The sequence below is a fragment of the Belonocnema kinseyi genome, chromosome 3, assembly GCF_010883055.1.
Source record: "Belonocnema kinseyi isolate 2016_QV_RU_SX_M_011 chromosome 3, B_treatae_v1, whole genome shotgun sequence".
NCBI classification, from domain to species: domain Eukaryota; kingdom Metazoa; phylum Arthropoda; class Insecta; order Hymenoptera; family Cynipidae; genus Belonocnema; species Belonocnema kinseyi.
In genome coordinates, this window is record NC_046659.1 from 35,929,882 (window position 1) to 35,955,811 (window position 25,930).

At 36.8% G+C, this 25,930-nt stretch overlaps 1 protein-coding gene across 1 annotated transcript in view; it reads right to left on the reverse strand.

The window, feature by feature from the left end:
• Positions 1–13,328: 13,328 nt before the first annotated feature.
• Positions 13,329–25,930, reverse strand: part of LOC117169777 — an 85,743-nt gene continuing 73,141 nt past the window's right edge. The window contains exon 3 of the mRNA XM_033356285.1: positions 13,329–13,426. Coding sequence (XP_033212176.1) covers positions 13,329–13,426 — 98 coding nt within the window. The remainder of the gene's footprint in view (positions 13,427–25,930) is intronic.

Here is a 25,930-nt window from a genome sequence, read left to right on the forward strand (position 1 = left end):
TTTCGCAGTAGGAACTACATTCCCACTTCGTATATACTACTAAACAAGTATCTTTCAAGCGACCTCTTGCTCAATAGAAACTACATTGCCGCGTCGTATATTTTACTAAACGAGAATCGTCCATCCGACCGCATGCGCAGTAGGGACGACGTTTCCTCTTCGTATATTCTACTATACGAGAATCGTCCATCCGACGATGCCGGGGTGAGAGCTACCAAACATTTTTCTCCGTGTTATTATTCAATTTAGAATATATCAATTTTAAAAATTGATGAATTGTTACGTCTTTTAGTGTAATATTGTATATCAAAAGAAACCAAATTTCAACGGTTGAATTTTAGAATCGTAATTTATTTAACTTTAAATCCGTTTCTAATTCTTGACACCTTCTAATTGCGTATTCCAAGGCTTCAAACCTCAAGGATTTATAAAAATAATGAATCAAAAATGGTTTAATTTCAAACATTAAAATTCTTTAATCTTACTTTTTTAGGTTTCAATTATTTTTAAAGCTAAAAGTGCTCGATATTAACTTATTCTTTTCAAATAGAAAAAACTTCAACTTAATCGTTAAAAGTAAAAACTTACAAATTAAAGCCATTGAAAGCACTTTGCAAATCATTTTTGGTATGATACATTTTAGATTTTTTGATTCGCTCATATTGAGCACTGACACCAATTTTATACTAAATCGTCTAAACCTTGAAAAAAATGAACATAAGCAATAAAATTTGCAGATTTGTTGCAAATCAACAAATAAGTATCTGCATACACGGAAAGTGACACACGTAATCTATCATTATTTTCTGGGAATTTTTAGCGATTTCCAGCGGAGAAAAAAAGAAACTTTGAACGTCGATAAAGTCGAAATCAAGTGACTAAGTTCGTTCATGAAATTTTTGTGTAAAGTTCAGTATTTTACTAGAAAACTTTCTCCGTAATTATAAACATTTTTATATATACAAACGTTCCTTAGTGCTTTCTGTATAACTTTCTAAACCCTGAACACGATATCTCACTCCGTGTGGACGTAGTAAAGACCAAAAAAAAAATGGAAATCATTTCATTCTCTACACAGTAATTTCATGAACGAACTTAGTCACGCGATCTAGACTTTATCGGCGTTCAAAGTTCCTTTTTTTCTCCGCTAGAAATCGTCAAACAAGTTGTTGCTAACACAGAGGTTCCACGAGTACAAGATGGCGCCGGGAGATTCAGTTGTGTTTCACATCTCAAAGGTACGAAACATGGCAGCTCAGTTGCCATATCTTGGAGAATCAGTATCAAATCTGAAAATCATGGCAAAAATCTTGGCTAGCTTGTCAAGTAAATACAACACGTTACAAACGGCGTGGGACAGTGTGGACCCAGAACGTCAAACCGTCGACAATCTTAAAACGCGTCTTATAAGCGAGGAGATGAGATTCGGATTAAACGACGAAGGAACAAGTGCATTTGCTGCCACTGGTCAGAAGGACAAAAAGTCGTCTGCACAGAAAAGTGAGAAAAACAAAAAAGGCGGTAAATCGCGAAATGACATCGAGTGTTTAAAATGTCATAAAATGGGGCATTTCGCGAGTCAGTGCGAAAAAAATAAACGCGGTCAGGACGGCAATAAAAATGACGAGTCACGTGATTGTGCTTTCATCGCGAAAAGAAAAACTACCGGGTGGTAGAAGCCAAGCACTGCGCCAGTCAAAGCGTTACTGGAGCGAGACAAAAGTGAAGTATGGCTAGGAGATAGTGACGTGTCGAGACATCTAATTTACCGACGAGATTGGCTCGTAGAATATCCTTCATTTAAAAGTCGTGACTCAGTAGAACTGGGTGATAATGGTGCATGTGAAATTGTTGGTGAAGGCACAATGATAGTGTTCAGACACATTAATGATGAATGGATCAAGACACGAATTGAACACGTCTTGTACGCACCACAGCTGAAAAAGAATTTATTTTCTTTGGGTATATGTGAAAAGAAAGGTTATACAGTCCAAATTAAAAATGGTAATTTGACCGTCGAAAAAGATAACAAAGTTTATGCGTCAGGCACGATGCAAGAAAACGGTGTGTACCGTATGTTCTTTAAGGTAATCAAATCCGGCGAATATGGCGAAGTAAATGCTATCACGACCAACTTACAGGTTTGGCACGAGCGCTTGGGGCACGTTAAAAAGCGTGCCATACACGATATGATGCAAAAAAATCTAGAGACACGTGCATTAGTAAACACAAATGAAGACTTTTTTTGTGATGCGTGTCAATTAGGAAAGTTGCACCGTCTACCCTTTAAGAAAAACGTCGAAAAAGTATCAACAAAACCAGGTGAGTTCATCCACACGGATCTGTGCGGACCTATGTCTGTTGAATCTCTCGGTGGGGCAAACTATTTTCTGACACTCAAAGATGACGCGAAGGGTTATCGGTTTGTTTACTTTGTGAAACATAAATCAGATGTTTTCGAGAATTTCCGAGAATTTGAAAGTCGTGTCAAAAACAAATTTAATCGAGAAATAAAGGTTCTCAGGTCCGATAATGGGAAAGAATTTTCAAATAATAAAATGAAAAAGTACTTGGCAATGCGCGGAATAAAAGTCGAGCACACAGCTTCCTTCACACCAGAACAAAATGGTAAAGCCGAACGCGAAAACAGAACCATAGTTGAATGCGCTCGTACTATGATTCTGGCAAAAAATTTACCATTATTTTTATGGGCAAAGGCTGTAAATGCAGCAGCGTATGTCATCAACTGGACTGTCAATTCAGGTGGCGAGTCAACGCCATATGAAAAATGGATCGGAAAGAAACCAAATATCGAGCATCTGCGAATTTTCGGTTCAAAGGCATTTGTTCACGTGCCCAAACAGTTTACAAGAAAGTTTAATGCACGTGCGACAAAAATGATTCTCGTTGGATACAGTGGAGATTCAGAAAACTATAGAGTCTACAATCCAGAAACAAAAAAGGTAACAGTGTCACGGAATGTGACATTTCACGAGACTGTCGGAAGTTCAACCGGAACAATGGACAAGCGCAGCCAGCTAGATCAAGAGAACACTGTTTACTCCCAGGAACAATATGAGTGGCAGGGTACTGAGATCGACCCAGCTGGCATTGAAGTGAATCAGCCAGTATCCGAACAACCAGAATTTGGGCAACAAGACAACCTTCCAGCTGAACAACGAATCCTAAGAGATCGTTGACAAATCAGACGTCCAGAGATGTATCAGGCTGCCATGACAGAGTATGTTACTCCCAATACCTGTCAAGAAGCAATATGCGGCAAGGATAGTGACAAATGGAGTTGGGCAATTAAGGAGGAACTGCAATCCCTGGAAGAGAATCATACGTGGTCACTTATTCCAAAAACTTCTAACGTCAAAAACATTGACTCAAAATGGGTATTTCGAGTCAAAGAAGGTGCAGATGGAGAAACAGAGCGATTCAAGGCAAGACTTTGAGCAAGAGGTTTCATGCAGGAGCATGGAATTGACTACTTTGAAACATACGCACCAGTGGTGCGCTATGACTCACCCTGAGTGTTCCTAGCAGCAGTAGCAGAGAAGCATCCTGAGTTACTTCAATTCGACGTACAGACAGCATTCCTATATGGTAACCTGGAAGACACCGTCTTCATGGAGATTCCGGAAGGGTTAGATGTGAAAGAAGAAAGAAGAATAAGTAGTGTTGATAGTGTCATGTGCAAGCTTGAGAAATCTCTCTATGAGCTCAAACAAGCCCCCACGTGTTAGAATCTCAAGTTCACACAGTTTCTGTCAAAATTCAGTTTTAAGTGTAGTGAGACTGATCAGTGTATTTTCACCGGCTCACATAATGGCAAATCTGTGTATTTAGCCCTATTTGTTGATGATGGGTTGGTAGCTGCGCAATCGAATGAAACACTGAAATATGTGGCAGAATGTCTGGAGAATGAATTCCAGGTAACATTTGATAATGTGTCAAATTTTGTAGGCATACAAATTAAAAGAGAGAGAAAGAGTTGAACCTTGTTTATCCATCAGAGTGCATACATTGCAAAAATTTTAGAAAAGTTTTGAATGAGTGATGCGAAAGCAATGAGGGTGCCTGCAGATCCAAATTTCGTTTTATATCCAGTTGGGGAGAATGAAGAAAAATTAAGCTATGTGCCTTAACGTGCAGCAGTCGGTTCTCTTGTCTTTTTATCGTCAATATCGAGACCAGATATCTCTTTTTCTGTAAACCAGGTGAGCAAGTTTTTAAATAATCATAACCACGAGCATTGGCGTGCAGTAAAAAGAATCTTTGCATATTTAAATGGTACTGCCGAACATGGAATAGTGTACAGAAGCGGCGATAGCAATTTTTAATTGTCCGGATTCTCAGATGCTGATTTTGCAAGTGACTTCGAAACACGTAGGTCAACGACTGGATATGTATTTTGTTTAGTAAGCGCTCCAGTTACATGGGTTCCACAACGCCAGAAATTAGGACATGTAGTATTACAGAGGCAGAATACGTAGCAGGAGCAGAGGCTGCAAGAGAAGCTGTATGGTTGAGAAAATTACTGGGAAGTCTCGAATGTCCATGTGTTGATGAAACAGTATTATTTATAGACAATCAGAGTGCAATTCGTCTTGTAAAGAATCCAAAGTTTCATAAACGCACTAAACACACTGACATTCGTTTCCACTTTATCAGAGAAAAAGTTGAATGTTGTGAGCTAGCTGTCAAATATGTTTCCAGCGAAAATTAGCTGGCGGACATATTCACAAAAGCATTGGCAAGAGACCGTCTGAGAAACATGTGTAGTATGCTAAACATCAAACCATATCAGACGCTGTGACGGCCGTAGTGTTAATGTACTAGGCAGTCTGATAAGTCCCTGAAAAATGAAACACCGAGATGTTGTGTTGGCCAAAGTCGGTTTCATTTTTCAACATACTCTCCTTTTAGGTCGATACAGCGAGTCCAACGATTTTCTAACTTTTTGATACCGTCCGAAAAGTACTCGATCGGAAGGTCTCCAAAATACGCCTCAGTTTCAGCTATGAGCTCCTCATTTGAGTAAAAACGCTTACTGGTGAGCCATCTCTTCAGGTTAGGGAACAAGTAATAGTCGCTGGGGGCCAGGTCATGTGAATACGGTGGCTGAGGAACCAATTCGAAGTCGATTTCATGCAATTTTGCTTGTGCAACTAAGCATGAGTGAACAAGCGCATTGTCGTGATGATAAAGCGGTTTTTCCTTCTTCAAATGCGGTCGTTTTTCGGCGATTTCGATTTTCAATCAGTCCAATAATGATGAATAGAATGCTCCAGTTATGGTTTTACCTTATGGAACCCACTGTTTTGCCTGTTGCGTTGACTCAGGAGTGTAATAGTGGATTAAAGTTTCATCCATAGTTATGAATCCGTGCAAAAACTCGGTCGGCTTACGCGAAAATAATGCCAAATTCTGCTGGGTAGTTATCACACGAATTCGTTTTTGGTCCACTGTGAGCAAACGCGGCAAACACGTTCCAATTATATGCCTACAGCATTAGCTACCACTCTCAATTTCACTTTGGGATCATTCAACATCATATCATGGATTTTTTCGACATTTTCTGATGTAGTGAGCTCTTTTGGGCGCCCTGATCAGTCAGCATCAACTGTGCTCGTACGGCCACAACGAAACTCGGTAAATCACTTATGAATCGTTCCAATCGACGGTGTAGAGCCCGAGTAATACTTATCCAGCTTGGCCTTCGTCTCGGATATCGTTTTCTTGCGAAGATAGTAGTGTTTGATCAAAACTCGAAACTCAGATTTTTCCATATTAAAAAAAACTCGGAGGTTAGTCGCTTCTCAGTGCTGTAACTTGTAAATGCGTAAACATAAATGGCTGAAGTTTTGACAGGCGTCATTTGAAGGATCAAGCTCGACGAAAATGGTTCAAATTAGTGAATACTTATGCCATCTCTAAGAATTTTCAGGTACTTATCAGACTGCCTAGTAAGTCATGCACATCTTATTTGTGTGTGTGACCAAGGCGCAAGCGCAATTCACTTAAGGTTTGGAACGGACAATCCCGCTGCGACCCCTTCAGTCAGTCAACGCAAGTTACGAATGCGATCAACACCGATAGTGTGCTCTGCATTAATAAATATATATCCTTGTATTTCCTCGTTCTACATTTTATTTTAACACAACTCTCAGATCCAAAGAAAATAACTTTAACAATAACACAGCCACACAAAAAAAGTGTGCGGATCTGGTAACAAGACACATATTCCTATGGATTTTGGGGCGCTGAATTCAAATTCGGTATCAAAAATCACCCATCATGTCATAGTTGAGCCATAACCTCAAAAATTACGAAAAATCATGCACTGAGGTATATAAATTTCAAACAGAACCTGACCTCACCTAACCTGAATTAACAGAAATTTATTGAACTACACGTAAAGCTCTGGAAGCATATTTTCCCAGTAGCAAATGTGTGATACATCGAATGGGTCAACTCGAGCCTAACCTAGAAATAAATCTAACCTAGCCTAACCTAACCTAACCTCACGAAACACAATTAAACTGATTGTGTTGTCCCGTTGTGTACATAGAGGTTTAAACTATCCTAACATAACAAAACCTGACCTAACCTAACCGATCACGCTGACAACCCTGTTCTTGCGTACTTTCATATTTTGACATTAATAGCAGTAAATTTCTGGAGTTTCGTAACCGCTTGTTGCTAGCATTATTCGCCTGTGTCTGTAACCAGGGCACCTCCACGTGGTGACGGTGGGCAACGGATCCACATTGGCTGAATCCCTGGTTAAACGGCGTTCATGCCGTCATGGCAGACACAGGTAAAAAGAGTATTACGATGCAGGGAAAACCCCCAGTATCGGCTCTTCGTCAGGGTGGGAAAGCGGGCTCTCCGACGTCATCATGCAACCGTAGCTCTTCATCAATGGATCACTTGGTTGGTGTAGAGTCTCATGCTACAAGGAAAAAAACCGCGAGCATTTCTCAATCGCATGCCTGCAAGAATTGCTCAGATTCATTCTGTTACATTTGCAGTAAATATGAAGTGAGCAATTTGCGAAAATCAATCGACGAGGAAGTGAAAAGTCTTTACGAAAAGTGTTTTGACCGTAAATTGCTGCACCAAGAAACAAAATGGGTTCCTCACGTCATTTTCAGTTCCTACAGACTTATATTGTATCGTCTAAACAATTCAAACAACGAAAAGTACCGCAAGTACTATATACCAACCACATGGGAAAAACCCGTTATTGCGAAGGACTGCTACTTTTTCATGAATTCCGTCAAAGGATTCAACGTCAAAAATAAAAGTAACATTTCGTACATTAATGTGTGCACAGTCACAGGAGCAATTGAAATCAATAAAAATGCACGCCTGATTGATTTAAGTGCTTTAGAAGATGATAGAATGAAAGTTGAAAGTCAACGTCATGGAGACGGTAGTGAAACCAGTGATCGAACAGAAAATAGTTCTGATGATTCCGATGAAAATCACGAAAAAGATGACGAATATGGCGTGCATAAAATGAAATTGAAGGTTTCAATATTAGTGTCGCAACTAGAACTGAATGATTTTATTAGAGATCTTGGATTACCGGAAGACGGCGCTGAATTCGCCGCTTCATTTCTAATAAGAAAAAATCTTCTAGAGCTAAAGACAAAAGTTTCATTCTATCGCGACAGGGACAAAGAATTCGGAAAGTTTTTCGTCAAAGACGAAGAGTCGTCTTTAGTGTACTGCACTGACGTTAACGGACTAATGAACCACTTAAAGAAAAATGTGTACAGAGACGAAGAATGCAGACTTTTCATTGATTCGTCAAAACGCAGCATTAAGGCTGTTTTACTGCACAACACGAATACTTACACTCCTATCCCTATAGCTCACTCAACGGTCATCAAAGAAGAATATAACAATGTTAAAATGCTTCTTGAAAAAGTTAATTACACGAATCACAAATAGCAAATATGTGGTAATCTCAAAATCATAACAATGATATTAGGCCAACAATCGTGTTTCATGGGAGAGCCATGCTTTATATGCCTGTGAAAATGCAGAGATTGAGCCAATCATTAAAGCAAAAAACATTGGCCTTTAAGAGAATTATTCAAACCTGGTTCTCATAATATCATCAACCAAAGCCTCGTTGATCGAGAAAAAATTTTACCTCCAGCCCTCCACATAAAGCTTGGGCTCATGAAGCAATTTGTCAAGGCGTTAGACAAAGATGGACAAGGCTACAAGTATATATCCCTTAAATTCCCTAATGTTTGACATACACGTTATAGCAGGCAGAAAATAGACTGAAGTAGGTTTATAAATCAATTTAATAACGGTAAAAAGCAAGATGAAATGTAAACACGAAAGATAGTATAAATATATCCCTTAAGTTTAAGAAAAGCAGAGAGAAAAAAAATTTTGAATAAAACTCTTATTCATTTGCATGTTTAAGTTAAAGTTCTACATTTTAATTGATACAAACATTGTCAGGTTAATTGAAATGGGGTCAATTCTACTTGTAGTTCTAAGTTTCTTTAAATGAGTAATGTTCGTCTAAATTTGTAACCACCTGTAGTACAATGAAATGAATTTTATTGTGTTACAACGGGAACACTTAAGTTAAGTTGTGTTGCGTTAAGCAAAATTTCGTTAGGTTCTGTTAAGTTAGATTCATTTGTAGATTAAGATCGAGTTAACCTATTAAATATAGCACACATTTAAGATTGAGAATCGTACGCTTACATAGCTACACGTGTGGTTGAATTTCATTCCGCTAGGTTAGGTTAGGTCAGAGTTCGTTAGGTTAGTATAGGTTAAACCTCTATGTAGGTTATGCCGAAGCTGAATGAAACGGTACCACAAACACAACGGGACAACACAATGAGTTTAATTGTGTTACGTGAAGTTAAGTTAGGTTACGTTAGGTTTTTGTAGGTTAGGATAGGTTTGACCTCTTTGCAGATTAAGTCCAAGCAGATTCAAACGGTACCGCAAACACAACGGGACAACACAATCAGTTTAATTGTGTTTCGTCAGGTTAGGTTAGGTTAGGTTAGGTTAGATTTATTTCTAGGTTAGGCTCGAATTGACCCATTCGATGTAGCACACATTTGCTACTGGGAAAATATGCTTTCAGAGCTTTACGTGTAGTTCAATAAATTTCTGATAATTCAGGTTAGGTGAGGTCAGGTTCTGTTGGGTAAAGTTATGTTAAATAAGCTGATATCAGACAAGGGTTAATCCGTCACAGTTGTCGACATGTTTTTGAAGTGAAAATTTGCATCACTGACATTATTTTGAAATTTATTTGCCTCAGTGCATGATTTTTCATCATTTTTTGAGGTTATGGCTCAACCATGTTGGTGTGGAGATTTTGTCGTAGGCCTAAGCAGCTCCAAGCCTGGCAAATCTAGGCCATGGCCTTCTAATCAAGCCTGGGCCGAGCAAGAATGAAATGCTAAATCTGGCCAGGCTGGATCTCCAAGCTTGGCCTTGGCTTGACTCTAGCTTATTATTTCTTATTTATTTCTATTATTTCTTTTCACGCAAGTCCCTCTCCTTGCATGTTGAAAATATCGACTAAGTAGTTTAACCCTTCACTGGTACTATGAGTAAATAATATTCCAACAAATGTTTGAGCTACTTAAAGTAAAGTGGGTTACTATAGAGTGACAAACGTCAGTATACGTTGGGCAATCGAGTTTTCATTTTAAAAAATAATTACCTTTTGGAAAGCATCAATAATGCAGTAATTTTTTTCTTAAAATGGAGTATCTCGAGAGTATAACCCTACATTTCTAGATGAAAATTTTTTAAATTACGTGAGTTATGTATTTTTAAGTAAAAAACTAACTTATTGTCGTGTTCTCAATTTTTTAACTAACTTCAATTAAAATAATGCCTATAAAGCAGATTCCATTTTAAAAAAACATATCTTAAACTACATAAAATAATTTTTTTTGCAAAAATGTGCAATACCGGCTGCGCGAACATGTCTGAACACGTAGGGTGAAAACCACCCGCTGTGCCATTTACGTGATAAAAAGGAGATGTGCCAGTAAAGGGTTTTCGACTTTTGTTTATCATTTTCAATAAATAAATTAAAAACAACAAGTTATGGTATTATTTTCGATAAATAAAATCGAAATGACTAGTTCCATCGAAAACCGCGTAAGAAATTCGCGTAGTACTTTTTAAAAGCTACAATTTCCCATTAAATTTTTTCGCGTATTTCATCTCAGTTGGCGCGAAATTGAAATTTTTTATTATTTCATAATATTTTGGATAAATAAAAACAAAACAAGTACTTCAAAAAATGGTTAGGATAGATATTGTAGGACTTTTTAAAATCAGCAATTTCTGCTACATACTTTGCCCCGTATTTTGCCTCATTGAGCGTGAACTTTGAGTTCATGATATGTTTTTCATAAAATTTTCGATAAATAAAACACCAATATTAAGTCTTATCATAAAACAGTTAAAAAATAAACAGTTTCCAAGATCTACAATTCTTTTCTTGGACTTCATATCTTTACGTATCTGTCCTCGTTTGGACTAAAATCAAAATTCTCGACTTAGTCATTTTTTTATGCATAATGCTATAATAATGAGCCCTGTCCAAAAATATTGTAAAAATTTTTAAGAACTACATATCTTCTCTGAAACTTTTCACTGACATCTGTCGTCGTTTGGCGTAAAATTGAAATATTTGGTTTCTCCATAGCATTTTTTATGGATAAACCCGTAACCGTTGGTCAAGGAATGCTATTTGAAAAACTCGTTCTATATTTTAGGGTAAAAAAAATGTTTCCAAAGTTCGATTTAAACTCTTAATTTTATCGCTGGGTTATCGTGTTTACGAACGGATACACAGAAATACAGACGCTATCGCTAAAACTTGATTTTTCGGCTTAAACGGGTCTCGTAACGAGAAGATCGACAATAAACTGAGGTACGAAATTTCGGACAATTCTTATATTTCTTTAATTATAAATAATGAGAATGTAAAAAAATTCCCGGTCATTCAAGAAATATTTCACGGCGAAAAACATATACATAAACAAAATATCTAGACACATTGTCTGGACAGCCTTTTTTCAATAAAAATTATAAATCTTCGATATAAAAAAATATGAATTTATAACGAAGAAGATCAACTTTAAACTAAGTAATTGAATTTAAAAAAGTAAAGAGATTATTCGCAACGAATTCTGAAAATGATATTAATAATAATATTTCAATTCAAAAGGTTGAATTTTCAATCAGAAAAGACGACTTTTTTACAAGACTGTTTAACTTTTAACCCAAAAGGAGGAATTTTCTATCCAAAAATATGGTTTTTCGAAACAACAGTTAAAATGCAAACAAGATAATGAAATTTTAAGAAAAATAATAGAATTTTTAACAAAATGATGTAATTTTTCTCTAAACTTATGTATCTTCGACCTAAAAGAAGTTCAATTTTTAACAAAAAATCTATTTTAGAAATAAAAAATATTAGTTCGAAATCTAAATGAGACTAGTATTGTACATCGATTTTACTATCAAAATTCCAAAATTTTACTGAAAAAAAAATTCCAAACAAATTTTTTTCCTAATCGGAATGATTTGTCTAAAATAGACAGCTAATGAGAAGCCCGACAAATTCTCCGATATGCAGGCGCCCGATGGAGAGTTAAAAGTACCCAAAAGGAAAAATGTACATTAAAAATAAATAACTTTTTTCTTATCTTGGAAACAGTCTTTGAAGTAATGTTTGACGTGACCCATCTAAAATAGATTTAAATATGACTAATATTATTATTTTTGTAGGCTTTTAATTTAACGAAACATCAGAAATATTTTAACTGAACCCTATTGGAAAACTTTCGCACCATTAAAATCATTTTTAACAAAAGTTTTCAAAATTCAAGATCAATACAAAAATTCCGGTTTCTCAAGGTCACAAAAATCCCGGTCATTTTCTGGTCCAGCGGAAACACTTAATTCTAATATATTTTCAATCACATATTGTCAGAAAGTAAAAAACTACATCAATATACGGTTCGATATTTCTTAAATAAAACAAATGTATATCTGACTAAGTTCTGTGCCATACGTTCGTGGTTTTTACTATAAAGATACATAAATAATTACGCAAACTGTTGTCACATTCCAATATTTGATATTTAAATAACTCACCATGCTTTTCGATTTCCGAGTCACTTTCGCCCTCGCCAAAATATCCAGAATCCTGAAAAGCTGGATTGTCCAAACTTGACCCACTGTCCTGAGATTTGTCCAATCCTTTTGCCAGGTCTGCAAAATGATATACGGCGCTTTTTTAATGTAGAAAATTTCTCCCTAAAAAATTACCAGAAATATGAAAAGTATTTTTTTTTAAATTACTAATTATAAAATCATCCTAATACCATTTGACTCTTGCAAACAGTTTTTAAATAAAATGAACTTACTATTTCGTTCGAACCGAACAGCTTTCAGCACTTTTGAGATGTGATTTCTTTTAAAATCTTCTTGTTTTTCATCTACAGGGCATAGAAAACATAATTATTTATTTCTGATCTAAAAGTTTAAAAGTTACTTCTATGCTCCACTAAGCACCCTGAGACATTAAATATAAAACCCACAATAATTGTGTATTGATTCACGGTATCTGGGATCCTCATTTTTTGGAGATTGCGACTGATCGCATCCTGCAGCCTTTGGATCGTTCTTTTTTAATGAGAGTCAAATTTCTTTTTTCAAGTCCTCTATGGGAGGGCGTTACAGATCTTTTTTTAGAATCACATCATTTTTCTGATGGGTTTCATGCTCTTTAATTGGCAAGAAATAAATTAAAACTGAACATATCATTATATAAAAATATAAATAACCGGTTTCAGAAACAAATTTAGTTACCAAAATTAGCAACTGATCATCTAAATTGTGAATATTACTTACTTTTGTAATCCTCCGAGCAACGAAATAACGAAATATAAATAACCGGTTTCAGAAACAAATTTAGTTACCAAAATTAGCAACTGATCATCTAAATTGTGAATATTACTTACTTTTGTAATCCTCCGAGCAACGAAATTCTTTTTTAGATGGGTCTCGATTATCTGAAATATATAAATATACAGTAACTTCACACTTCGCAAATTAAATAAAAATATTATATTTAAATTGTTTACGTTACTTGTTTGAGCGCCTTTTATATATTTGGACGGTGGATCAGTCCATTTAATGAAAACTGGAAATTGGGGTTTGGGTATATTGTACGTACCACACACTTCTTTATCATCCACAAAATCTGGAAACTGTGTTCCTTTTGCCACTCTTTTTTATGGTAGGAAATTAGGAGTCATAAACTGCAGTTGGTCGTCAGAAGATGAAATGTTTTGCGCATTTTTCTCAATGTCGCGAGCATCATCATTACTGTCTGTGGGCAGAGAAGGAATAATTGAAAAATAAAAGTCTTAATTAAAAGTGTAATTGATAATTTCTAAGAATATTCATAAATTGATTTCTATATAATTAATGTAAAAATGTATTAAAACCCGATTTAATTTCAAATGTTCACTTAGTATTTCCAATAGTTGATAAAACGTTGCAGATTTAGGTGAAGGCATCTGACATGATGCACGAGGTTTAACGTAGATAAAAATATTAAATCGAATTTTTTATCAAACAAAAACTTGCCCCCGAGATTTTCAACTAATAAATATAATAATAACCACGTATGTCCTAAAATTCTGTCAAAAATGAACTTTAATTATACTTATGCGTCTCGTTCTCAAGATTACATGTAGTAGCGCCAGCTAAATGGTTATGACCACAAATTTTAAAGGAAAAAATGTATGAAATTTATATTTGGCCGCCATACGAAGGCTCCGCTCACTACCAAGTCTAGAGATCCTCTAGGAAAAGTTCCTCGTGTTTGCCGCTGTAGCGGAACTTAGATCTTTTCATGGGACAAGGAAAGTTTGAACAGTGTTCCTTTTATTAATGACAGTATTTATGACATTTTTGAAGTTTAATTTTTGTACTTAAGTATATAATATTCTTCTTACCTGACCTTAATAGATAACCTGTCCAATGATTCACAATTTTTTAAAATAAGTGATGTTTATATTCTGTATTAAGTCCTTTTGCAAATAAAATTCTGAGTAGAGAATCGCACCAACTCAAGAAAATCAAAATTAATAAAAGGTCAAATAGTTGCGGTACAACGGGATCAGTCAGAATTGGAGTACCCCATATCTTAACTCTCTTTTGAAAGTCTCGAAGCATGCCTTAATCTACATTCGAGTTGTGGCGACCCTAGCTATGCAGTTGGCCTAGAATTTAAATAATGCAAGCCGAAAGTACAAGGAAATTTAAGATTTGTTTAGTTTTCTGAATTAAAAAGAATTTATGAAAACCGTGAAATTCACTGCTTTTAGGCGTTAATTCTAATGCATCCTTACTGACTACAACAAATTATTATTTATGCGCACACAGTAAAAACCTTAGGATCACTTTTATTACAGGTAATTTCAAGATCGTGTTCCATCCCGTAATTCTGTAGAACTTTTAAAAAGCTGCATTTCTCTCTAAATGTTTTCCCCGGATTTCACCTAATTTGATGCGAAATTTGAATTTTCGATTTTCTCCATAGTATTTTTGTAGAAAAAAAAACCTAAATGAAAAGTAATATAAAAAATGAGTATAGGAAATATTATAATACTTTTTAGAAGCTGCAATTCGACCTTGATAAGTTATCGTCTTTCGCGCTGTTTGGCGCGAAATTTGGATTTTTTATTTTCTTCATAATATTTTCTATAAATAAAACCAAAATGACAAGCCACAGGAAAAAATAGTGATAAGAAACTGTTTATTACATTTAAAATGCTGTAATTCCTCTGTCAAATTTTTTCCGAGGTTTCACCTCATTTGGTGCGTAATTTGAATTTTCGATTCTCTTCATAGTATTTTCGGTAAATAAAACCAAAAGACAAGTCCTTTTAAAAAATTAGTATGAGAAATTTTATAGTACTTTTAAAAAGCTTCAATTCGTATTTGAAACTTTTTTCCGTATTACGCCTTATTGGCACGAAACTTTAATTTTCGAATTTTTTCAAGTTTTTTTCGACAAATAAAACCAGAATTACAAGTAAAATCAAAAAATGGTTCAGATAAAAATGAGATTCCTTTAACAAATCTATAATTATTTTCTCAAAATATTTTACCTATCTGTCTACGTTTAGCTTAAAATTACAATGTTCGCATTAATAATTTTCAGCGCATAAAACAAAAAAAGAGCTCTATCAAAAAATGATAGAAACAAAAATTGTATATATTTTTCAAAACTTTAATTCTTCTCCTAAACTATTTTCACATATCTGTCGTCATTTGGCGTAAAATTGGAATATTCGATTTGCACATAAAATTTTCGTTGGATAAACCGTAACCGTTGGTTAAGAAAATGCTGGTGAACGGACTCGTTCTTTCTTTTGGGATTCAAGGAAACTGTGCCAAAGCTCGATTTGATTCTTTAATTATTTCGAAAGTTATCGCGTTTACTGATGGCGGGCAGCCAGACAGACGCCATTGCCAAAACTTGATTTTTGGGCTTCAGGGGTCTCTAAATGTCGAGATTCGTTGAAAAAACTGAGATGTTAAATTTCGGGCAATTCTAATACTCTATCTATCATAAATTATGAGAATGTAAAAAATATACAAATTTTATTAAATAATCGGCACTATAATCTTAAAATGTACATAGAAATAGTTCTAGATACTTAATTCTTGCTACTTATTCTTTATTGTGTAGGTAACCCAATCTCGTTCAGGAGTAACATTTTCGAACAGCTTTGCTACCCTCACCAGATTTACTGCGGTACACAAAACTGTTATTTTCGAAGTTTATCCAATATTTCGGTACAACGAAACTTTGTTTATCAGCGAAGATAATGTAGAAACTCATAGATCTTCTACGATGCTGCAGACAGTAAGTGAAAAGGGGATCATTTCTTATATCTGTAAATGGATATGATACAAGTTTCAAAGGGTTATATTACTGCACCCATTACTTACCTATCGTCTGCTGCTTTTAGCCATTGTAAATCTATAAAGAATTATTACAAATGTATTGCATTAATTATTATTTTTGGTGAACGAAGGTAAAACTATCAATTTGGGGGTCTCAATGGGATGCGTTTTTCTCAAAATGGGTGTTTTCAAAGTTCAAACTTCTAAAGTACTCGGAAGAATTGTTTTCCGACATGGATGATTCGCCTTAGGCTCAAAATGTCGAAAATTTATCCGACTGTATAAGCTATACGTAAATCCATATCGAAAAAAGTGAGTCGTCTCTTGACAGGAAGTCAATATCAGTAGCCCCGGTCGGGCCTTGCCGCCAAATAAGTAGCCGATCCGGCCGGGAATACTTATATGAAAATATCGCGTTCCCTAGGGATCGTCCACAAATTACGTAAGACGTTTTTTTTTTGTTTATATCGTTGTGTCCTTCTGAATTTCACAGCAATTTTATGCTCGTCTTTATTCAAACAAAAGAAAAACGTCTTACGTAATTAGTGGACGATCCCCTATACCTGCAAGTTGCCGAAAAAACTTTATCAGTTTAAGATTCGTCATTTCCTTTCTCCCAAGGTGTAGAAAGAGCTGTGGTTAGTGTTGCCAACGAGCAGGCCTCGACTTTTTCAAGGCTGGACAAGACGGGCCTTACGCGCTGGCTTAAATTCATCGTCTTGGGTCTTGCTTAAAAATGCCGAGGCCTCGAAATGAGAGGCTTTGTCTTGGGCTTGTCTTGGCGCCTTCAGTTTGAACTGCCAGATGTGGGAACACCAGAATTGAACGAAAATACCTCCAGGTGAAAAAGTTTGGTTTATGCCGTCCTTAAAAATGGCATAGTACTGCGCCAGTTATAATCGAGAAGTAATGCCAGTACTGCATGTTAGCACCACGCCAAGCATCGGCGTAATACTTGTTTTATGTAGGCGCAATACAACACCAGAACTGGATGCAAGTGCTGGCATTGGGAGTTCTGTCGAGGGTCGACTCGGTACTGGCTCAGTACTGAATCAGTACTAAGTCCATCTGCTGGTTATGAACCGATTTGAGAGTTCTGCCCAGTGTTGGCCCGATACTGGCTTGCTACTGAAAAAGTATTGAGTCTACGTGCTTTTTAGCAGCCAACTTGCGACTTTTACCGAGGGTTGGCCCGGTAATGGCTCAGTACTAAACCAGTATTGAGTCTATGCGATGTTTAGCTGCCGACTTGAGAGTTCTGCCGAGGGTTGGCTCACTACTGGCTCAGCACTGAACCAGTATTGAGTCTACGTGCTGGTTTTCAACCGACTTGGTACTTTTAAGGAGGGTTGGCCCGGTACTGACTCAATACTAAACCAGTATTGAGTCTATGTGCTGTTTAGCAACCAACTTGAGAGCTCTGCCGAGCGTTGGCATTGTACTAACTTGATACTGAACTAGTCTTAATTCCATGTGCTGGTTAGAAACAGACTTAGGAGTTCTACCGATCGTTGGCCGGTATATGCTTGGTACTATACCAGTATTAACTCCATGTGCTGGTTAGCAACCGACTTGGGAGTTCTGCCGAGGGTCGGTCCGGTGCTTTCTTGGTGATGAACCAGGATTAAGTCTACGAATTGCTTCGCAACCGACTTTACACTTTTAGCGAGGGTTGGCCTGGTACTGGCTCAATAATAAACCAGTATTGACTCTATGTGTATTTAGCAACAGACCTAAGAGTTCTGCCGAGGGTTGGCTCTGTACTGGCTTAGTACTGAACCAGTACTAAGTTCATGCGCTGGTTAGCAACCGACATGAGAGTTCTGCCGAGCGTTGGAATGGTACTAACTTGGTTCTGAACCCGTATTATTTTCATATGATGGTTAGCAGCAGACTTAGGAGTTCTGTCGAGGGTTGGCTCAGTAATGCTTAGTACTGAACTAGTACTAAGTTTATGTGTTGGTTAGCAACGAAATTGAGAGTTCTGTCGAGGATTGGCTCGATACTGGCTTAGTACTAAAACAGTACTAAGTTTATGTGCTGGTCAGTAACTGACTTGCGAGTTCTTCCGAGAGATGGCTCGGTACTGGCTCAGTACTGGATCAGTACTAAGTCCATCTGCTGGCTATCAACCGATTTGAGAGTTCTGCCGAGTATTTGCCCGATACTGGCTTGCTACTGAACAAGTATTGAGTCTACGTGCTTTTTAGCAACCAACTTGCGACTTTTTCCGAGGGTTGTCCCGGTACTGGCTCAGTACTAAACCAGTATTGAGTGTATGTGCTGTTTAGCAATATACCTGAGAGTTATGCCGAGGGTTGGCTCGGTACTAGATGAGTACTAAACCAGTACTAAGTTCATGTGCTGGTTAGCAACCGATTTAAGAGTTCTGCCAAGCGTTGGAGTGGTACTAACTTGATACTGGACCAGTATTAATTCTATGCGCTGGTTATCAACAGACTTAGAAGTTCTGCCAAGTGTTGGCCCGATCCTGGCTTGCTACTGAACAAGTATTGAGCCTACGTCCTTCTTAGCAACCAACTTGCAACAGTTACCGAGGGCTGGCCCGGTACTACTGGCTCAGTACTAAACCAGTATTAAGTCTATGTGCTGTTTAGCAATTGGCCTGGGAATTATGCTGAGGGACGGCTCGGTACTGGCTTAATACTAAACCAGTATTGAGTCTATGTGCTGTTTAGCAACCGACCTAAGAGTTATTCTGAGGGTTGGCTCGGTACTGGCTTGGTACTGAACTAGTACTAATTTCATGTGCTGGTTAACAACCGACTTGAGAGTTCTGCCGAGGGTTGGCTCGGTATTGGCTTAATACTGAACCAGTACTAAGTTCATGTGCTGGTTAGAAACCGACTTGAGAGTTCTGCCGAGCGTTGGCATGGTACTAACGTGATACTGCCCAGGTCTTTAAAGGCGGTGTGTATAATATTTAGGCGCTCTCCTCCATAAAAAATATAAAATGAAATAAAAAACTCTGCTCTTGGCTCAGTGCTTAAAATAAATTGTAATTTAAGAAATTAATTGAAAAATAATAAAAATGGATGTCGATGCAAATAAGGACAAATGTGTTTCTTTTTTATAACATCAAATTTTCGCAGAAAACCAGAAATTAATTTTAATGTTGTATCTATATCCGTCTAAAAATGGTTTTACACGCGGATGATTGTGGACGAAGTTGACTCCGTAATTTTGTAAAGAATTAAAAAGTCCAGACCCCGACCCTTCAAGAATAACAATCGCGCGAAGACGAAATTTAGACGCAGAGACAAGAAATTGCACCACCGCGCCACTTTCTAGCAGTAGCATAAGTAAATTTTTTCGGATCTCGCTCAAAATTACTCAATGGGTTCATTTGCAAGTACAAAGATCAAAATGTTGTACTTACATTTGCTGGATGAAACAAAAACTCAAAATATTTGCATTTTTCTCGTATTTTCTACTGAGTTAAGACGGCTCCTCAAAGCTATAGAAACTCTACTGCAATGCAGAGTCTCCTAGTATGGCGTTTACATCACTGCTTGTCTGCCTGTGTCACGTTTCGACTTTAATCTTCGAATTGAAAGGCGTCAAAGAGCTGTAATCACGTTGCATGTTTTTCAGTGTTGAGAATTTTTTATTTCGTGAGGAATAAACATTCACTACAACTTGGATGAAGCAGCCACGAAAGGTAAGTAACGGATCCTTTGTAATATATTCAAGGTTATAAAAATATAATATTATTGAAAAGTCTAGCAAAAATTAAAGATTAATCTCAATAATAGATGCGGACAAATCGGCCGTCAGGCGCACGAGGAAGCAAATACAGGTGATGTATTCTTTCAGATAACTATTCGTTTTTACTAAGACTTTTGATATTAATTTCTATTATCGATACATTATAAATAACTAAAATTAAGGCATTAAATTGATGAAGGATGAAAACTATTAATATAAAAAGCAGGCTCTATATAAATTTACCGAAATTTAGTTAATGTCGACCAAATATTTTCGCTTTCCTAGCCGCTTGGAAAAAACAAATTGTAAAAATATTAGATACCAAAATTTATTCACAAAATTTTTATTTTCTATCGAATCCAATAAACTTCATCCAATGTCGAGAAAAGTTATGATTGGCTTTAGGATACAGAGATAAAAATTAAAATAAACTTGTCTGTTGACTTGTAAAAAATATAAGTTAATAGATTTTATGTTCTCAGGATGATTCATATTGGTAAAAAGAGATGTTTCGGGGTTCACTCGTATGAAATGATGAGAGAATTGAACAGGTTGATAAGTTCGTATACCTTGGTAGCTTATTTACTAGGGACGGGAAGATAGATGAGGAATTAGATAAATACATAAACGAAGGTAAGAAGGTTATTGGTAGAGAAGGGCCCGTTATCAGAAGTAAAAATATATCAAATAAAGCTAAAATGGCAATACATAATTCTATATTTGTACCGACTGTACTATACGATAGCGAGACATGGGCTTGTGAAGAAAAAGATAAGGGTGAAATTAACGCAATTGACATGAGATTCATGCGCATAATATGCTGGAAAAATCTCATGGACAAAGTGGGTAACGAGATAATTCTAAAAGAATGTGGCGCAGAAGAGACGCTACTAGACACGTGGGTAAGAAATCGGTTAAGATTGGTCGGGCATGTTGAGAGAATGACAAACGAACGACTAACGAAACAAGTATATCTAGGTAAAGTAAATGGCAGTTAGAAGAGACATAAGAAGTCACAGAAACAAGAGAGCCTGCATGATAAAATGCATGGACATAAAAGAAGCTAGAAAGTTATGCCAGGACAGGAAAGTATGGCTGCAAATAGTTAATGAAAAGAGTGTCAACAGAGTGAATGACGCCTGAAACAAAAGACCTTGGCCACTAATGGACCCAAGTGGAGAACCTTACATAACGACTTTATGAGGATCTTCACTTGAGGTGGTTGCTAGAGAGATTGATCAGCAACCTGTGTCGGAGCAGTGTTGCGGAACGAACGTGTTATCAACATAAATAAGATGAGAATTCAGGATTAATCTAAAAATTCTCTATTCCTTCCTCACATTACTCCTTTCCCACCAAATTAATCACGCCTACCCCGAAAGGGAAATGGCTTAATGGTGTAATAATAATAATAAGAAAAACTATGACTACTAAATGGGGATTTGTGTAATTACTTGCATCTACAATCATCCTATGAGAGCTTTAATTTTTCCCCCTTCTCAGGCGTTTGAAAAATATCCACAGCTGCTGAATGAAACTCAAGCCCCCAAAGACAAGGCCAAAGCAAAGCCTTGCTTTTCAGGGCCTTGAATTCTGAAGGCCTTGAAATTTGGCCTTCCTTGCGTTCCTCGGCCTTTGCCTGGCCATTCCTCGTCTCGCACGGCAACACTAGCTGTGGTGACTTCTCTGTGTCTTACTCCTGAGTAGGGGGGGGGGGGGGGGGGGGGGGGGGGGATACGGTATGCTATGGACAATTATGTTTCTTTATAACTTTGATCTAGTTTCTTCTGTTTTTTAGCGTTTATGTGCATGCTTCTATCTTGTTTTATTATTTAAGCCTTACGCAAAGCCTTCCATACAGTAACTGTAGTCTTTTCTCTCTCTCTCTTCTATTCGTCTGCTTCAAGATGTCGTTACCGCATTTTTAAAATAATTTTATTTTACAATTATTTTTAAATTATTTATTCAAAGGAAATGACTATTATTTTACATTTAATTTTCATCAGTGGTAACCATAATTGAACTGATACTCAATTAAAATTTTTCTTTAAATAATACTTCAATTGCGTCAAATATTGGATAATAATTATTTGAATTGGGTCCGATACGTGTTTTGGGACTAACGTACCTTTGAAATTATATATAGGCGAGCCGCTTTTGTGACAGTGTTCGTGGATTGAAACTGGCGATCGTCAGCACCACTTCCTCTTTAGCGCCAAGTCTACAATATGCTCGAGGTGTACAAAAAAGCGAAATCTAAGCTCGTTAGACAAGTTCAAACTTTTACTAATTATTGATTAATGAAATTAATCAAATAAAATCAATTACACTTTCAGCAATTTGTATCCAACTGTGCACGTGCCCAGATGGCATTTGTACAATTGTACACGTGTACAGTTGTGCAAAAAGTTTTACTTCAGCAAATCGAAAAATTGTTGCAATCCGTAAAGTATTGTATCCCTATGATTTTCTGATCAAATTAATGCTCTCGAAGATGATTTACAAACAAACCCAGGAAATCTACACAACGGAGACATGTGTCTGAGGAAAATGCAGACTCACGTCTCCATTGGAGGGGGGGGGGGGTTTCCTGGGTATTTTTGAACATTATCCTCGAGAGCATTCATTCACACAGTTGGATACAAATCACAGAAATTCTAATTCATATTATTTCGCTTATTTCAATAATTAATTACTAAAAGTTTGAACTTGTAATGCGAGCTTAGATTTAGCTTTTCTGTACTACTCAAACGTCGCGAACTTGGCGCTAGAGGAGAAGAGCTGATGATCGCTAGTCTCAATGCAAGCATACTGTCACAAAAGCGAATCAATCACCTAAATACAATTTCAAAGCTCTTTAACCTGTTAACGCCGAGAATATTTTCGAAGCTTAATATTTCTTCTTTCCGACTATGGGCATGAAAATGTGATAAAATGTTGCTAATTATGGAAAATTATCGTTTAAACAAACAAAATAAACACGATTTTTTCCCATTTTTTGTTATAAAATCGAGTTTTCCAAATGGTTCTCAGGGTGCAATCTACTTGGAACCTCAATAAGCATTGGGATAAATGCCTAAGCTTTCAGATGATATGGTTACAAAATCAATTTTTTATCCTAGTGTATTCAAAATGGCTCGTTAATGACCAAATTCTTACAAAAGAGAAAAAGTTCTTAGAATCACTCAAAGAATACGTGGGAATTTTTCCAGAAAGTTTCATTCTTGCATCATTCTTGATCATGTGAATTTTTAATTCTGACTTTGGAGAATTTTTTTCTTGAGAGCCATGAGCAAATTGACAAATTGCTAAATCAAAAAAATAATGTAAAACTTTCTGGAGAAATTTTCAAGTATTCTTTATGAATGTATTCGCAAAAATTTTGTCATCAAGGAGCCATTTTGAACACAGTAAGATAAAAAATTTATCTCGCAACTATGTATTCAGAAAGCTTAGGCATTTATTCCCAAATTTATTGAGGTTCCAAGTAGATTGCACACAGAAACATTTGGAAAACTCGATTTTATAAAAAAAAAATTAGAAAAAATCGTGTTTTTTTGTTTAAACGATATTTTTCCATAATTAACAATATTTTATCACATTTTCATGCAGAAAGATTCGTATACCCCAAGGGGCATTCTCGGCGTTAACGGGTTAAGTCCCAAAATACGCATCGGACCTAACAAATTTATAAGGCTTTGCAAATTATTTTTATTTATTCTGTTCTCCCCTACAAGGATAAGGATAAATCGCAGGACACCTTGTCTGAAAGTCGTATTTTTTCGGTGAAAAAATACCAAAAAATAGGTATATTTGGCAGGTGATTACTCGTGACGTATGAGAAGTTGGAACATTTCCTGATTTTTAACTCGTGCAGAATTAAGTCCTCTTGTATTCATTCTGTAGGAAATTTCTTCTGTGACAACTCTGAAATGAGCTATTTACAAAATCTTTATTCTGGACATTGACCTGTTAATTCAGGTCTAAATGGGTCACCTTTGGCAGGCGATCACTTGCGATCTAAGGACAACGTTTTTTTTTAATTGCAGGTATTTACGTCTACTTCAACACTAGAAGGGCCGAAAAAATCGCCGGAGGGTCAAAATTGGACCCTAGCCACATTTTCACAGTTTAAAAGGTCCAAATTTGACCCTCCGGCCCTTCTAGTGTTAATTCATCTGTTGACCATTTTCAGATCTAGCCATCAGAATCCGAGCTACAAAGAAACAAAAAAAAAACATGTGATTTTTGACAAAAAGTTAGAAAAAATCAGGATTTTTGAAAGACCGTAACTCCGAGACTATTGGTGATAAAACAACTTTTTTTTTAGTTTTACGCACAATTTTGTCCACTTTAATTTTTGTAAGAACGCTTTTATCTCTCAAATGCACAGGAAAGAATCAATCTAATGGAATGTGATGTTTTGCACATTTTCCCAAACAAATTACCGTGTTTCAGAACGAAATCCCATTCATAAAACCTGACCCCATATTTTGCACCCCCAAAAAGAGGTACTTAAGCGAAAAAAAATGATTGGCCCAGAAACGATCATTTTCATCCTATATTTGGAAATCAGGTCAAATAAAATACCACGACATTCTTGTACACGGCCCTAGTATTTGAATGGATGACCATCTACGACATACGATCGGGTTGCGTACTCTGATTTTGAAAAGCCGACTAAACTCGCGGGGTGCCAAATGTCCAGGGAAATGTAAGTACTTCGAATAAACTCGTATGTAGTGGTATTGTAATTAAATTGTACTAAAACTTATACACTCATTTTAAGACTACATTAGTAAAAAAATAATCCGCCCGCTTCGCGGGCACATTCTCCTAGCGTGCTACGCGTGCGGCTCAATTCGCTCGCTAGTTTAGACGCGCCTAGGACGCGCGACTGTTAGTTCTCGCTCTTGGTGCTCGATGATATATTTATCTCGCGCTCCGTGCTCGGTCTTTGTATATTTCAGATATCCACAGATTTTTTAAAACTAAAAGTCAAAACATCGAAAACAGTAATTTTGTAATAGTGACTTGTTTTCTGTTAAAACTCCTGCTTTAACGAATACATTCTCATCACGTATCTCGTACTTCGCACTCGAATTTGTATCTCAACTTGTATATCATTTCCATAAATATATATTATTACAATGCATAACATGCATTAATATTTAATCATTTCCAATTTTATTTTTACGATTAAAACTTAGCACATTCGGTCGAAACTTCAGCCTTGACTTTTTTCAACTTCTAAATGAAATCCCTAACTCAGTGACCCACAAAATTTCGATTGACGAGGGATTCGGGGCGGTTAGTTACAACCAAGAGTCATAGCTGGTTAGTGTTTTATGCTGAGAAGTTCAACCAACCTTCAGCAGCGTTGTGTTAGATGCACGAAGGAATAATAAGGAGACCTAACTCCGTTCCCCCACTTGGCAATAGAAACATTACCGTAAGTAATACGCACGTTACAGGAAGATCTTAGATTTGAGTGCGCAGGTGCGCAGTTGTCCTCTTCCTATTCATGGAAAAGTGTGCGAGTGAGAAAGTTTGTCAAATTGACGTAAGTTGAGAGTTTCTGTTTGTTTGTTTTGATTCAAGTGTCAGAAATGTGTTCTAAGCCATGAGGTATCAAGTTCTGGGTTGTGGACGATGTTACACGCCGAAAAAGGCAAATACATTTCGTTTTTTTAAAGCCTTCACTGTAAGTACAATAAACGTGTAATATATTTTATTGTTTTACCTGTCATTGAATTTTAATAGAAATGATTTAAAAATTTAACCTTTACTCACTACCTGAGTGCCTGCGGAGAATTTCTCAGAGCTTCTCAGAGCTTCTCAGAGCCTTGAGAATCTTTAGCCTATTTATCATATTACAAATTTTTTCAAACGTTTCCTTCTCAAAATCTGTTGTAACGAAGTTACAAGCGCCCCGTTACCATACGGCCCTGTGGGCCTAGGATTGGGAGTGGGGAGAGCCACCCCAGTCCTTATTACCACCAACCCCATCCCCGGACGGTCAGTCCGCATCGAGTCTTGAGCCTTGTGCTTACTACCAGTGGTAGTCGGTACCTTTTTCGCAACTCCGCAACCCCTCGGTTTCCTGACGCCATCAACCCACCAGGACGCCACGCCGTCCGAAAGGATCAACCACCAGTCTCATCAACGAGAACCACCACCATCT